Source organism: Pectinophora gossypiella, chromosome 2 (genome assembly GCF_024362695.1).
Source record: "Pectinophora gossypiella chromosome 2, ilPecGoss1.1, whole genome shotgun sequence".
Taxonomy (NCBI): domain Eukaryota; kingdom Metazoa; phylum Arthropoda; class Insecta; order Lepidoptera; family Gelechiidae; genus Pectinophora; species Pectinophora gossypiella.
The window spans coordinates 17,397,992-17,414,282 of record NC_065405.1 but is presented as its reverse complement, the minus strand read 5'-3'; the positions used below and the strand labels follow the sequence as shown (position 1 = coordinate 17,414,282).

General features: G+C 40.6%; 2 protein-coding genes across 2 annotated transcripts in view; one reads left to right on the top strand and one right to left on the bottom strand.

The window, feature by feature from the left end:
• The window catches only part of LOC126378021 (tripeptidyl-peptidase 2), a 477,445-nt gene that overhangs the window by 248,879 nt on the left and 212,275 nt on the right, over positions 1-16,291 (top strand). The gene's annotated exons all lie outside the window — the stretch shown is intronic.
• Positions 1-16,291, bottom strand: part of LOC126375821 (probable G-protein coupled receptor 158) — a 122,836-nt gene that overhangs the window by 27,353 nt on the left and 79,192 nt on the right. The window contains exons 7-8 of the mRNA XM_050022897.1: positions 14,727-14,905; positions 2,215-2,429 (exon numbers count right to left, since the gene is read on the bottom strand). Of these exons, the coding sequence (XP_049878854.1) occupies positions 2,215-2,429; positions 14,727-14,905 (394 nt within the window). The remainder of the gene's footprint in view (positions 1-2,214; positions 2,430-14,726; positions 14,906-16,291) is intronic.

The following is a 16,291-nucleotide window of genomic DNA, read 5'->3' as shown; positions in this document are numbered from 1 at the left end:
TCATGAATTTTTTGACACGAAATTCTACTTGATATCAACTCAGAATCATGGTCTGAACCATCCCCCTCAGTATTCGTTACGGTGTCACTAACACCCATACCTACTTGTATGGCTACCGTATGTACTTGTACGGGGTGTAAGTGTCATCGTAACGAATACTGAGAGGGATGATTCATCTGATTATTCTGAGTTAATATCAAGTGGAATTTTCCATCGCAAAAGTATAGAATTGAAAATAATTTAAAAAAACTAAAAAAAAAACCATGAATTTTGCGACGGAAAATTCCACTTGATTTTAACTCAGAATCATGGTCTGAATCAACCTCCTCAGTATTCGTTACGATGTCACTAACACCCAGTATACATTGAATTAAGAAAATAATAATAATAGGAACTACTTGATGTTAACTCAGAAGCATGAGCTGAATCATTCCTCTCAGACAATCTCAGTGTTCGGTGCGGTGTTATAAACACCCTGTAAAAAATAATGTCCCTTTTACGGTGTTCCAAGAATTTATTTTCTCTCAGTAAGCCTAATAAGACTGAGACATCTTTCAACTCGGCATAATGAAGCCTCGCTTATTATATTTTTCTTATAATCATAATTTAGAGTTGCCAATTAAATAGGATTTGTATAAGACATCGTCGTTTCTAACATTATGGACCATGACAGAGGAATGGTTGGTTATCTAGACATAGAATAAACAGTAGTAAACAATCTAACTTCACGTTCTGACTTGCCTTGCTAATAACACAGTTCAAGTAAGCTATAATCTTCTATGCTGTTCTGGGAGCAAATAAAAAACATAGAACACGTTCAGCTGCTTCTCTTCCCGGGCATGTCGTAAAAACCGACAGAGGGATTGTCTCCTCTAACATGATGGACTAATGTTATGGGCGATAGGCTGATCCCTTATCACCATAAGGTTCATCATATCCATCTTTGGACTTCGTATAAACAGTGGCTGCAAGTTGTCTTTGATTACTTGTGGCTCTGCCCACCCCATTAGGGATTACGGGCGTGAGTTTATGTATGTATGTAAGTAAGCTATAAAAAAAATAAAAAAATGCATTTATTTCAGGTAGGTACCCATATTATAAGATATAATTATGTCCCTTTAAAATTAAAAGTTATTACAATGAAAATAATAATAATAAAATGCTAGGTCTTCCTGCCAACACGTATGTCATCATGCAGAAAGCAGCCATCCTTAACACCATCCAAATTCCTATCCTCCGACACTGACATCATGACTGAAGGCACAGATACTTAATTATTGTACCCTCCTTCCAGTGGCACTTGGTCTGCGACCCGTGTCTCTGGCAAATACCCTCCGAAAGAGGAGATAAACTAAAGTTTAAAAAAAAAAATAATAATACAAGTGCATATTCGTGTTTATCCGTTAATCATGTCTCGGGATATTTAATCGTTAACACGTATGGTGTACGTGCCAAGCCATAACAAAACCTATCCATCATCGTTTAGAGTTAAAATAGTTTGTTATATTTAGTTTATATTTTGGTACAGTTTTTTGTTTGAGAATTTAAATAAACAAGCCAAACTTCGTTGAAAAGTGTTCTTTATTTGAGACCTCGCGTCTCACTACTACGTATAGAATGGGCACTCTCATACTTGATTACTTCACCCCCTTTGCAGGCCACTTTTTTTATAGACGTGTCTCCACCTAGAATCGAACCCAAGACTTCTGCTGAACATAAATAAAAACATATGAATAAATTAAAGATGTCCTTATAAAAAGTTTAGCACAATATACTCTGAACCAGGATCTAAGCAAATATAATATTTGTGTTTATCTATGATAGTGAAAAAGGTAATACGTTAATTACATATGGTATATTCATAAGTGTAAATTTATAATAACTATTGAGCCTATCTAATAACTATTGAGCCGCCAAAGGCCCCTGATATGGCTCATGTAACGACTACTTACTTACATGAGTAAGTAGTAACTGGGACCAACGGCTTAAACCGGGGCTAAGGCTGTTACTGAATGGTGGCCAAGGGATGGTATGCGATATCGAGGCAGACCAAGAGCCCTGTGGTCGGATGACATTGTGAGGTACGTCGGAAAGCAATGGATGAGACTTGCACAGGACCGGAAAGGATGGCGTGAAAGAGAGGAGGCCTATACCCAGCAGTGAGTGGATACAGACAGAGTAAATAGATAGATAGATTTATTAAAATAAACTTACATGTGGTAAATGAGTGATCCCACCAATCGGTATTGCAGAGGTACGCCTTTAAGTCGTCCTTAGTTCTTCCAACGATGACGGCAGGTGGCGCCACCAGCGTCCTGATGGCCAGCAGCACGCAAGCCACGCCCACAATGATGCCTATGCGCCGGAGCAGATACATGTCTGATATCTTCACTGCTTTCGCTGATCGTACTTGGAAGATCACGGATATTCTGTGGACAAATGACGATTTTAATAAAAACCTTACAGTTTAGGGGCTAGCACTTCCCCATTTGCCCGGCCAAGTGGTTAATGCTATTTGCAGCAAATCTACAAATAAGTCACGTGCCTATCACAGATCCTAATTTCATAACACGGGAAGTATTTATTTACATTTTAATACGTTCTTCTCCGGACAAATACGATTTCATATTTACTAGATGTGTTTATGGTTGCACTCCCATAGCGCATACAGGGATAATCGCCGGTTGGTGTCACACAACATTTAGAGTATATTGTCTGAAGGGGCCTCTTTGGCGCCACGCACGCTTTCCAAAATTCCGGGACTCCATAGGCCCGACATTCATAATAACAATAAAACCCTTAACTTACCACCAGACACGTACATTATTCTACAGAAAGCAGCAATATTGAATACCTGCAGATTAGTCAGAAAATTCTTGCAAACTGAACATGAATCTCCCATACTTACAGCCACTCAAACCACCCCACAGCCTAATACACAATCAGCCACACAACCTACCACACAACCCACACATTCTCTACCTGTACCACACAATACTAACGCAAGGAGTGACCCTGTCATGTACTTGGCTTAGGCCCGTGCATGGCAGTAAACCGGCAAAAGACGAGGAAACCTAAGGTTTTAAAAATAATAATAATAATAATTTATTTATTACAAATACCTGCAGCGAAAGAAAAATACAACAGTGTAGGTTGTAATGTTATTATAAATTAATATCACGAATCTTTGATGAGAGTGAAAGAAGTGAAAGTGATGTGTCAGGATCATCATAGTAAGGAGAATTCCATGGTCTCTGCCTACCCCAATGGAAAATAGGCGTGATTTTATGTATGTATGTAAGTAAAATTACAGAATTTTCTACATCATGAAGTTGTGAAACATTTAAATTATTTGTGATACCTCTGAGGAGCTCGGTGGCGCAGCGGTAAACGCGCTCGGTCTGCGATTGTTGAAGTTAAGCAACTTTCGCAAAGGCCGGTCATAGGATGGGTGACCACAAAAAAAAGTTTTCATCTCGAGCTCCTCCGTGCTTCGGAAGGCACGTTAAGCCGAAGGGTCCCGGCTGCATTAGCAGTCGTTAATTACCACCAATCCGCACTGGGCCCGCGTGTTGGTTTAAGGCCCGATCTCCCTATCCATCCATAGGGAAGGCCCGTGCCCCAGCAGTGGGGACGTTAATGGGCTGGTGATGATGACCTCTTTAGTCCTTTGGAGCATGCGAATCCGAAGCAGATGGCTTAGAAAACATAAAAATAAATGACTTCTCTTATTGGGTTGCTAGGTCAATGACCGATCTGGTCAATGAGCCATCAAAAATCTCCTTACATGACTCATAAAACTACTATATTCTTACTTAAGTAAATAGGCCCGACTGCACCATGAATCATCTTAATTTCGGATAATCAGGTGATGATTTTGCAATGTTGTTGCACACAGTGTTTTTGTGATGTGTCCCCACCGGGATTCCAACCCTTGACCTCTGGATCGCGAGCGCAACGTTTAACTATTGGATCTCGGAAGCCGTTAAATAGCTAAAACTGTGTTGCTCTTTATCAACTTTATTTATTTAGGTACTCAACTTTGCAGTATATTGAACTAAACATTGTAGGTTTAGGAAATTGAATTCGATACTTTTCAATCTAAAACGAGGCATTTTATTAGCCGGGTGCCGTGGGTTACCAGATCAAAACACGAGATTCTCTCACAATGTCCCTGACATTTTGCTTCCTGACATTTTGTTTGTATATTTTCAGCTGTCTATATTCCAATTTTAAATTATAACTTGACCTTATTTCTGAGAGCCAATTCCAAACATTTGAGGATAATTTCTGTCCGCTAAGGTACGCAGAGATATTAAAGAAAGGAGTTGCCAAACGCACGCGTTTCCCTTTGCCGAATCACATCAATGACTGGTTCGTCTTAAGTTATTTTGTGTAACGGACTATGAAGTTTTTTTCTTATAAATGTGCGCAAATAAATAGATGTGTGCTGTACACGTACAGCTTACCTCCTCATTATTTTTTTTGACGTAACTTATTGTAGATTTGCCACAGATGGCATTAACTACTTGGCCGGACAAATGGGTAGCGCAGAGGGCACTCACCTGGTACAAATTTTAAGCCCTGTTGGGCGCGAACCTAGGCACAGAGCGTCATCTGAGGGGGTTCATATTGAAATAATTAATCGACCCTAGTGGGTCGATAGCGGTAAGCGCCAAATGAGGGAAATCGTCGACCTCGCCGACGGGGTGCCGGGGCTATAAAAATGTTAATTTTAAAAATAAACTATGGAATGCATACTACCTTATTTTGTAGCTGTAAATAACATTTTCTATTCCTTTATATCTTATGTTAAACCACAAACGATAATATAGATTTGTCCGGCCAAGTAGTTAATGCCATTTGCGGAAATCTGCAATAAGTCACGCCAAAAATAAAAGACAGTATAATCACAACGAGACATTGAATAGTCAAATAAAATATCTAAACATTTTATATGGCTTCCAAGTACACTCGTAACTCCTAAAATCCTATTTTTAACAGAAGCAAAACACCAAAGAATATCCTTTACTTGTACAAGCGATTAGTGCTGCTTGCTGACAAAAATGGTATCGATAATAAACTAAACTTTCTTGTTCTTTTTTGGAAGAAATCGATAAAATATCAACTCTAATGATTGTCCTCTTCGACATGGTTGGGCGATGATCTGATACCTTGGTTTGTTAATCTTAAGACTTTAACTCCTACAAGCGCAAGTTACCTTTTGGGGATCTAAAAAAACATAACATAGCATCACCCCTGTATCCCGAAAGGGTAGGCAAATGTGTATAAGTAGTATGCACACCTACTTCTCGCCAGATAAGTCCCATGTACAGTCATGAGCAATATAATGTATAGGTCCCGGCAAACTTCTTGAGCATCGACCTTGACTGCGCACAACCGAATATTAGAACTCTTTGGTGGTGCGGTACGAGGCGCGGGGGCGGGTGAGTCCCGCATCGACCGGCTATTGGTAGATCAGTCGATACTTCCCCCGCGCACTCTGTCTTCGTCCCTTTGACTCCCGAATACACTTGCGCGCAGTGAAACTGTCACGTTTTTGTTATTGCTCTTTTGTTAGTTTTTTTTGTTATTGCACATTTGTTTAAGTTTAAGAATTAGTTACTAGCACGAGGTCTATGTCTACAGATCCAAAACCTAGCACTAGCTCTAGTATTGCTGGTTTCAACCTCATGGAAGGAATATCAACTTACCTGACGATTAGTTTTTTATTAAATATAATAATATTAATATAAGTTTTAATAAACTATAATAATATAAGTTAAGTTTTATTTACATAATTAAATAATATAATAATTGTTTTTTTTAATGAAGTTAAGAAAATAATCCAAAGTTTTTTTTTTTTGCACGGAAGTGTACGTGCGCGAACTTTCCCCCACTACGACACTCGATGCTCAAGAAGTTTGCCGGGAGTTATACCCACTTTAGGACTCTGTCGCACTAACATATTTGACATTTAGTGAGACTTACAGTTCAATTTGTCAAAAAAGTTAATGTGCATGGTACTAAAGTGTATACATAATATTAATGCTCGTGACCGTAATAAGGGACGAGCCTGTTACCATTAACCGAGCACAAATCGGAAACCATGTATGTATGTAGTCGTTACATGAGCTATGTATGTAGTCGTTACATGAGCCATGTCAGGGGTCTTTGGCGGCTCAATAATAACCCTGACACCAGGGTTGATGAGGTTGGTAATCCACCTCACAACTCACACGATAGAAGATGAAGACCGAACATGAAAACATGAAAAAAACCTCAACAAACAGTTTTTTTAAAGGTTTTGCGTGTGGACATGTTGCCACGCTAAGAAAAGGTTTGCCAGAGAGAAAAAATGAGAGAATAAGAGAAGATTATTATTTTATCGATATTTCTATCGATACACAATCGAAAGCTTTCTGAACATCACTGCCAAAGGCCAACCGTTTTGAAATTAGATCGAGCGATCACAAAATACCTTACTGCCCGTGGGAATTGGTTAATGGAAAAAATATATAAGTCATTGAACCTCTATTACTGAAGGTACCCGTCTGTAAGCTTCTAGAGGCCTTTTGACGTGACTTATGGCGTTCTTAGCCGGACAAACGAGGAACGTATACCTAATATCCAGTGAACATTATTAGATACTTACCATACCATGGAATTTAGAATAAGAGCCGTATTAAGAGCCGTGGTAGCCCAGTTGGTAGATCGCTTGCCTCTCATTTTGAAGTCGCAGGTTCGAATCCAGCACAGGCCTAAACCAATGATTGTCGAATTTGTTTGCGAATTCATGTTTGGATCGTAAATGATTATCACTTGCTCAGCGGCTCAGCGGAAACCCACATTCCTGAGAAATGCATGCACTTCTATTGGGCCGGTATTTCCTTGGTTGGAAGGTCAGACAGGCAGTCGCTTCTGTAAAAACCGGACCTGTCAAATCTTCAGGTTAGGTAAACGGACCATGTGAAAAACGGGATAATGATTTGGAGATGATGATCGTGGAATTAAGTATAAGACTAACTCTCCGCTCCGAACTAATTAAATTCTGACACAACCCATGTCTAGTTCAATATGCTGCTGTTTATGCTTGCCGCACACAGAATAGGGACAATAGCTGAAGGACGTAATATACGATCCTGAGGACCCGATAGACATAGCTAACTATGGCAAGAGTAATCGTGGCTAATCAGCTTGCGACAACAAACACTTCACGGCCCCGATACCGATCCCGCTAGCGTGGTCAACGATTTCCCTCGTTCATCGCTTACGACAGTCGATTTTTTTTTCAAATATAATCCGCTCAGTGTTCCTCATTGGTCCGGCCAAGTAGTTAAATCCATTTGCTGGAAATCTATCATAAGTCACGTTAAAAAAATAATAATATGGCGAATGATTTAGGGAGCGGAATTTTGTATAAAAATAAAAAAATAAATAAAATAAAAATAATGTTTATTTCTCTCACTAGCTTAGAACTTGAGTACAATATCCAAAGAATACGGGTACAGGTTAATAAAGCAGGCGAGAGACTGGTGTCTGTGATAGGCGTAGGCCTGTGTTACAGATCACCAGGCCCCAACCTGGTATGAAACCGATATCGCTTATTCCGCTTTCGGCTTCTCCTTATCATGTGGGTTGTGTGGTGGAATACCAACCTCATCAACCCTGGTGTCAGGGTTACTATTAAGCCGCCAAAGGCTCTTGACATGGCTCATGTAACAACTACATACTTACACCAGTAAGTAGTAACCGGGACCAACGGCTTAACGCGCCTTCCGAAGCACGGATCATCTTACTTTCGGACAATCAGGTGATCAGCCTGCAATGCTCTAACCAAACTGGGGATCACAAAGAGATTTTTGTGTTATGTCCCCACCGGGATTCGAACCCGGGGCCTCCGGATTGTGAGCCCAACGCTCAACCACTGGACCAAGATTTAAGGATACCGATTACAGGAAAAAACAAAACTAATTTAGTGTAACAAAATATCATTATCTGTTGCACCATAATCAATCAATCCTAATAGGGTTACTTCTGAGAGCAAGCTTCCTTCGTAAATACAAGAAAGAACACCGAAGGAAGGAAGTAACACCGTACCGAATATTGAGGGAAATGTTCCAGCATTTTCCTGTCATTTCGAATATGGTAGTTTATTATTTTACGATAATTATCCTATGAGGGCAACAGCCTCCGTGGTCTAGTGGTTAGAGCGTTAGGCTCACGATCTGGAGGTCCGGGTTCGATTCCCGATGTCGAAATCACTTTGTGAGACTGTCCTTTGTTTGGTAAGGACTTTTCAGGCTTGAATCACCTGATTGTTCGAAAAAGTAAGATGATTCCGTGCTTCGGAAGGCACGTTAAGCCGTTGGTCCCGGCTATTAGCCGTAAAAACACCTCCACCAACCCGCAGTGGAGCAGCGTGGTGGAGTATGCTCCATACCCCCTCCGGTTGATTGAGGGGAGGCCTGTGCCCAGCAGTGGGACGTATATAGGCAATTTATATTTATATTTTATATATCCTATGAGGAGCTCGGTGGCGCAGCGGTAAACGCGCTCGGTCTGCGATTGTTGAAGTTAAGCAACTTTCGCAAAGGCCGGTCATAGGATGGGTGACCAAAAAAAAAGTTTCAATCTCGAGCTCCTCCGTGCTTCGGAAGGCACGTTAAGCCGTTGGTCCCGGCCGCATTGGCAGTCGTTAATAACCATCAATCCGCACTGGGCCCGCGTGATAGTTTAAGGCCCGATCTCCCTATCCATCCATAGGGAAGGCCCGTGCCCCAGCAGTGGGGACGTTAATGGGCTGATGATGATGTTGATGATGATCCTATAGTTATTTTTATAAAGATCTTTTTTAAGTATTTTATTTTTACAAAATAAGAATGCGATATTTAACCCCCGACGCAAAAACGACGGGGTATTATAAGTTTGACGTGTCTCTGTGTGTGTGTAAATGTGTATGTGTCTGTCTGTGGCATCGTAGCTCCCAAACGGATGATCCGATTTTAATGCGGATTTTTTTGTTTGAAAGATATATCAGTCAGTGTTCTTAGCTATGTTTGGTGGATATCGGTTCAGGTCTTCAAGGTCATCAGGTCGTTTGTTAAGTGTGACAGGAACGTTACACGCTCAGTTTGCTTGCAAGCATATTAATATATAAGGATAAGTTGTTGATGTTGTTGATGAGGTTGGTATTAAGGATAAGTTATTTTTTGCTTTTTATTGCTTTTTAGCATTTTTAACCTTTTGTCATAATAATTGAACAATTTCTTTGGTCGGGTTTCTTAAATTTCAAATTATTTTTTTTTATCTGTGTATTACAAGAACCGAAAAACGGGCGGCTACGGTTGAGCTTCTTGTGACGTCACATCACATTTCAGGTTATAGTTTGACAGTTTATTTGTTTATTGAAATGTGACGTCACTGGGCAAAATGTCACGTGACCAACCGTTTTAGCGCGAAATTTGAAATTAATGAAGAAAAAAAATGTGTGTTTTTTTCTATTACTTAAAGCTTTTTCGAGAAAAAAAGACTTAACAGGAAAAAAGTAAGGCCAGTCTGTTCTAAGTGACGAATCCATAAGGGTTCCGTTTTTTCTAATTGGCTACGGATTTCCAAAAAGCATCCATACCATTCCAAAGGTAATTTTCAAAGAGTAAAAAAATATTAGACAACTGGTATATCTCGTAATGGGAAACTTTCCTCCATTGAAAACATCGCTATCCACTTACACAAAGCTTCATAAGAGGATCAAATTCTCTAGAAATGTCCGGTTCATAATTCTTCCAAACTAGAGGATAGAGGTACTTCCGTGGAATTGCACATTTTTCCAATTCTTCTTATAATCTAAAAGCTACTCAAATAATAATTCTTATTCTTAGTGTATTGGCTGGATTCCATATAAACATAAAACATAAACTCACGACTATATCGGAATGGGGTAGTCAGAGGCACATCCATCACAAGATGAACTAGGTACCCATACCTCACCGAGCCATATTTGTATTATGACTGTACAAATCATCATCATCATCATCATCTCCAGCATTTACTCCATAAAACTCCATAGACCAGAGATAAAATAGATAGTAATCGTTACAGTCATCTCCCTATCATTGTCCTGTTTTTCACATGGTCCACCTGACCTGAATATTTGACAGGTCCAGTTTTTACAGAAGCGACTACCTGTCTGACCTTCTAACCTGCGAAGGGAAAACCAGTCCAAAACAGGTTAGGTGACATACCTCCGGAAATGCATTTCTCGGAAATTTCGATTTCCTCACGATGTTTTGCTTCACAGCTGAGCACGCAATAATCATTTATGATCCAAACATGAATTCGAAAACAAATCGACAATCCGTTTACGCCTGTGAGAGGCAAGCGCCGTGCAAATAGAAAAAATATTTTATTTGACATCTTGAAATCAAATGAAAACATTTCCTCTTTAATTCATGAAGTTGACATCCTTAAAATTCCATTAAAAACTTGAATTACTAATGCAACGCTGGTTATGCTGATGCAATAACACCTGCTTGAATAATTGATGGGTTGAATTTAAAAGACGTCTTCATTTTTACCTGACTTCGGCGAAGCAAAAAAGAGGGTTATGTGTATGATCGCTGTATTTATATATGTACGCACGTCTGTTCTAACCTAACTTCTACACCACCTGTCAGAATTTAACAAATTAAGTGACCCTAGAAGCGTCTTAAATGTCCGGTGGTTATAAGCTATATGACGTTATGCTAAATTCAATGTGGCGCCCTTTATAGGACATAAACTGCCATCATCAGCCCATTAACGTCCCCACTGCTGGGGCACGGGCCTTCCCTATGGATGGATAGGGAGATCGGGCATTAACCCATCACGCGGGCCCAGTGCGGATTGATGGTTATTAACGACTGCTAATGCAGCCGGGACCAACGGCTTAACGTGCCTTCCGAAGCACGGAGGAGCTCGAGATGAAAACTTTTTTTTTTGTGGTCACCCATCCTATAACCGGCCTTTTGCGAAAGTTGCTTAACTTCAACAATCGCAGACCGAGCGCGTTTACCGCTGCGCCACCGAGCTTCTCATTCTACAATTATACTTGTACAATTATAATTATACGTGGGTATTGAGTTCATCATGCGATAGATATACCTCTGGCTACTCCATTGGGATATAGACGTGAGCTTATGTCTGTACCGTCGGTGAAAAGTAATACAAGTCCAAAATTCAAGTTTTGAGAAAATCGAGTTTAAATTTAAAAATATTCTAGCTCGCGACTTATAAGGAATAATGGAACAGAAGTTAGATGTGTCGATAGGTCATGATGGAAAGTTTCTTTTCTAATATTTAGTTATATTTAGAACCTAAACAGAAATGGTAAAGGATCAAAATAAATTACATGTATCATTTGACATCAACTTTTATACTGTGTAAATTGATACAAGTCTACTTATACCTTTTTACACATATATCTATACAAAAGTCATCGTTGATATATCATATTTAATTTTCAATTAATAATTTTACAGTCTTATTGTACAAAAAACAAAATGTCTTGGAAGAAAGTTTATTTCATAAAGTTGTAGAAAGGCAAAATGTTATGTTATGTGTAAGTATGTTAATGCGTTTTCCGTGTGAATCTTACAGATGTCACGGCGCAGAGCTCTATGATATCGCTTGCTCTTAGAGAATCACGTGTTGCGAGAGTTTAAAAATAAATAAATATATAGACATCAAACTGTTTGTACACGCTTCACGGTACATGAAAATGCTTTATATACTTTACTTAACAAGCGATGAGGAAACAAAAATAAAATGTTTTATTTTTAGCTACAAAATGTTATTGTAGCATAATATTTTATAAAAAACTGACAAAATGTTTCAAATATAAAACTTTTCTGCTAAGAATTCCAGAACATATTAGAGTCAAAAGGGCGGGTTCCAATGAGGTTAGTAACATATTATAACATCAATGGCGCGTTCGTATTGTTGGGTATACTATTGAACAGCCTCCGTGGTCTAGTGGTTAGAGCGTTAGGCTCACGATCTGGAGTTCCGGGGTCGATTGCCGATGGGGATATTGTCGAAATCATTTTGTGAGACTGTCCTTTGTTTGGTAAGGACTTTTCAGGCTTGAATCACCTGATTGTCCCAAAAAGTAAGATGATTCCGTGCTCGGAGGGCACGTTAAGCCGTTGGTCCCGGCTATTAGCCGTAAAAACACCTCCACCAACCCGCAGTGGAGCAGCGTGGTGGAGTATGCTCCATACCCCCTCCGGTTGATTGAGGGCTGTGCCCAGCAGTGGGACGTATGTAGGCAGTTTATACTATTGAACTAGTAGACGGGTTCAAATTATCGACCATGTGGAATCCAGTAGTCATCATCATCAATTTAAGAGCCACGCTCTTGTCGGTGTAGCATTTTCCGAATACTCTCCATGCTACTTTTTAGGGAAAAATAGGGCAGTGGTTTCCCTCTTGCCTTCCGCCCCGCAGTACTCTGTCTGACGCGAGTGGGATGGCGCCCAGAGTAGTCTATTACAAAGCCATACTAGGACTCCTGTCCTCTGCCTCTGAATAGTACTGACAGTTACTGCTGCCCTCTGTCAGGTTCCAGGTTACAGTCCCTGTGACATGCCCCTTCCGTCCAGTAGTAGGTGTTGTAAAAAGCTTGAAACGGCCTAATGTGGTGAAAAAACGTGAGGACACAGTGAGTGCGGTTTGTCGTAGTGAGTTTGGTGCGAGTTCAGATGGTTCCGAACATTCCGATATCAAAAACATAAACAAGCGGCAAAGAAAGAGGGTAGACAGATATGTCTGCCCGTAGAAAATTATAGATCTACCTACTCCACTCCAATCTCATCAGTCATCCCGTGATCATGGCACTTGCAACAGTGTCGAAATATCGGGAGTCTCATATCCCCATTTAAACGCGGTAAGAACCTGTTATTATGTGTTTTAATTATTGAACTAGTAGTTGCTATTGAATACCTTAATTAAACATTTAGTAGCTTTCTATTAAGAAAGGTATCTTATGAATGCAAAAGATACACGTTAAACTGCGGTGCGTCAAAATGGCGGGGCCACACAGAACGACAAACCGGAGCTACTTAGATAATTACTGGGTACGTACAATACAAAAAACAACATCATCATCATCAGCCGTATGACGCCCACTGCTGGGCATAGGCCTCCCCCAAGGATCTCCACGACGATCGTTCCTGCGCTGCCCGCATCCAGCGGCTTCCCGCGACCTTCACCAGATCGTCGGTCCACCTTGTAGCGGGCCTACTTACTGAGCGTCGTCCGACACGTGGTCGCCACTCCAGAACCCTTCCGCCCCAGCGGCCATCGGTTCTCCTCGCTATGTGTCCTGCCCACTGCCACTTCAGTTTTGCAATTCTCCGAGCTATGTCGGTGACTTTAGTTCTCCTGCGGATCTCCTCATTTCTGATTCGATCGATCAGGGAAATACCGAGCATAGCTCTCTCCATTGCCCGCTGAGCGACACCGAGCCTCCTCACGAGACCCATAGGAAGAAAAAAACAACAAAAAGCGGTATATAAAGCGAAAGTTGATGGTAGGGCTGGCAGAGGAAGACCGAGAAGAACTTACGATGACCAAATTGGAGATAATTTAGAAAAGGATACGATCTACTCTTTTTTTTTTGACGTGACTTATTGTAGATTTGCCGCAGATGGCTTTAACTACTTGGTCGGAACGATCTACTCTGAACCGGCGTGCGTGTATGAAGCGATTGATGAATGTGGAGGAAGCAAGAGAAGTGTGTCAGGATCGAAGCAAATGGAATTCTATAGTCTCTGCTTACCCCAGTGGGAAATAGGCGTGAGTTTATGTATGTATGTATGTATTATGTACAATACATGTCAACCTATCCAGTATCTTCTATATGCCGGTGAGATACAGACATGAACTGGTAATCCCGCCTATATGCCAGAATTGTCAATAGTAAAATTTCATGCGTGCGTTAATAATTTTCGTACCTAAACCACAACCCGGACACTTCACACAAAGCACCTTTTACACAGACACTACACATTGACGTTAGTACGCGCATCTGTGTGTGTGACGTCTGACGCCCAAACGATTGAAGACTAAAGTAAGACCGAGGAGGGGTGAGGTAAACTTAGCTCAGCTGCTGGCGAGCGGGGAGTTGGCGTTCTATATACGTATACATCCTCATTCTATGTCTAAATGCAAACCTTCGCTACATTGACATTTCCTGGTCTTCCACGCTGCTACAATACGATTTACAAGACTTCGATTTCCAAAATTAGCTTGACTGTGGTTCGAATTTGGAATAACAATAGGTGGGTAAAAAGTCTGTTGGCTTTACTGATTTGTTTGCAATAACGAAACTCAAGCTATATTATATCCATCGCAACAAATGAACTATGACAATTGGCAATATAGTCATGACCTCGTATTATGTTGTCCCGTTTTCACGGGGTCCACTTTCCAAAGTTGAAGATTTAATGGTAGGTGTTTTGCCTAGCTGACCTTCTAATCCGAAGCAATCACAAATGAACATACCTCCGAAATACTTTTTTCTGATATTTCACGCTAAAAGTAGCATGGAAAATGCTGCACCGACAAGAGCGTGGCTCTTAAATTGATGATGATGTTCACGATACTTTCCTTCGCTGTTTGATGATAATCCTAGCGTGAATTCTAAAACAAAATCTTAAAGTATTATAATAGTGAAACCATCTTACCTCCATGTCTTCAACATCAGAGCACCATACGTGAGACAGAAGCCAACCTCCCTCAGCCAGACCCTGGCAGTGCATGTGAAGACTGTTGGTCTTCCATACATGACCAGGGTGGTGCAGTAGATCAGCATTGCTCCGAGGACTATGACCCTGAGAAGAGCTGGACTGGCGGCTCGAACCACCTGGAAGGAAAACTGAGCTTAGATAGTATAATATGACGAGATTGAATCTTCAAAAGTGTACGCGTGTGTATAGTTGGAGTGTGTGTGTAAAGTGTGTAAGCGTGGGTGTAGTGTCTTTAGTGTGTGTGTAAGTGTAGTGGTGATACTAGGTTTTGGAGATTTGTTGCGTCTTCGCTTTTCTATAAGAGTATTAGGGTCATCATATTTCACTAAGACACCATATTTGTCCTTGACCACGCATGGAACTTTTTATTCAAACACGACACTAATCGGCCCGGCCAAGTAGTTTATGCTCATCGTCATCAATTTAAAAGCCACGCTGTTGTCGGCGCAGCATTTTCCATGCTACTTTTTTAGGGAAAAATAGGGCAGTGGTTTCCCTCTTGCCTTCCGCCCCGCAGTACTCTGTCTGACGCAAGTGGGATGGCGCTCAGAGTAGTCTATTATAAAGCCCTACTAGGACTCCTGTCCTCCGCCTCTGAATAGTACTGACAGTTACTGCTGCCCTCTGTCAGGTTTCCTCTGTCTGTTAGGTTTTAGTTTATGAATATCTGAGGCTAACTTGAAATAAATCACAAAAAAAAAGTAATACAATAAGGCATGCTGCCCTACTTTAAAAATAATTAACTTGTTTTCCACCAAGAACAGTCATTTACAATAAAAGTTTACTAGTATTATATTTAAATGTGGAAAATTACGTAAAATTATACATAATTACGATCATAACAGCGGCAGTAAAGTGCAATTTTTAATGTCGATTCTCTTTGTAATAATAACCTTGAAAACAACCTGCTTCTTTTTTGAAGTTGGTTAAGTGTACGAATCACGCCAGATTTCAATTTATTATGAAAGGTCGGAGTCGTGTAACTAAACTACCCTATTAATAACTACCATTAGCGTAGTTATACCTAGGTCAATAATAAATATTCTTTATCGTGTGGGTTGTGAGGTGAATTACTAACCTCATCAACGCTGGTGTCAGGGTTATTATTGAGCCGCCAAAGGCCCCTGACATGGCTCATGTAACGACTACTTACTTACATCAGTATGTAGTAACCGGGACCAACGGCTTAACGTGCCTTCCGAAGCACGGATCATCTTATTTTTTGGAAAATCAGGTGATCAGCCTGTAATGTCCTAACCAAACTAAGAATCACAAAGTGTTTTTTTTTATATGTCCCCACCGGGATTCGAACTCGGGACCTCTGGATCGTGTGCCCAACGCTCAACCACTGGACCACGGAGGCCTTTACTTGCTGTTGCCAATGGGTTTAATCACGGGGACTTCGGTTATACGGGGGAAAACTCGCTAAGTCTGCCCTTGGAAAGAACTTCCTCTCTGTAAAATACTCTATGTACGTATTGTAGAAAGAACCCTAAGTCTGT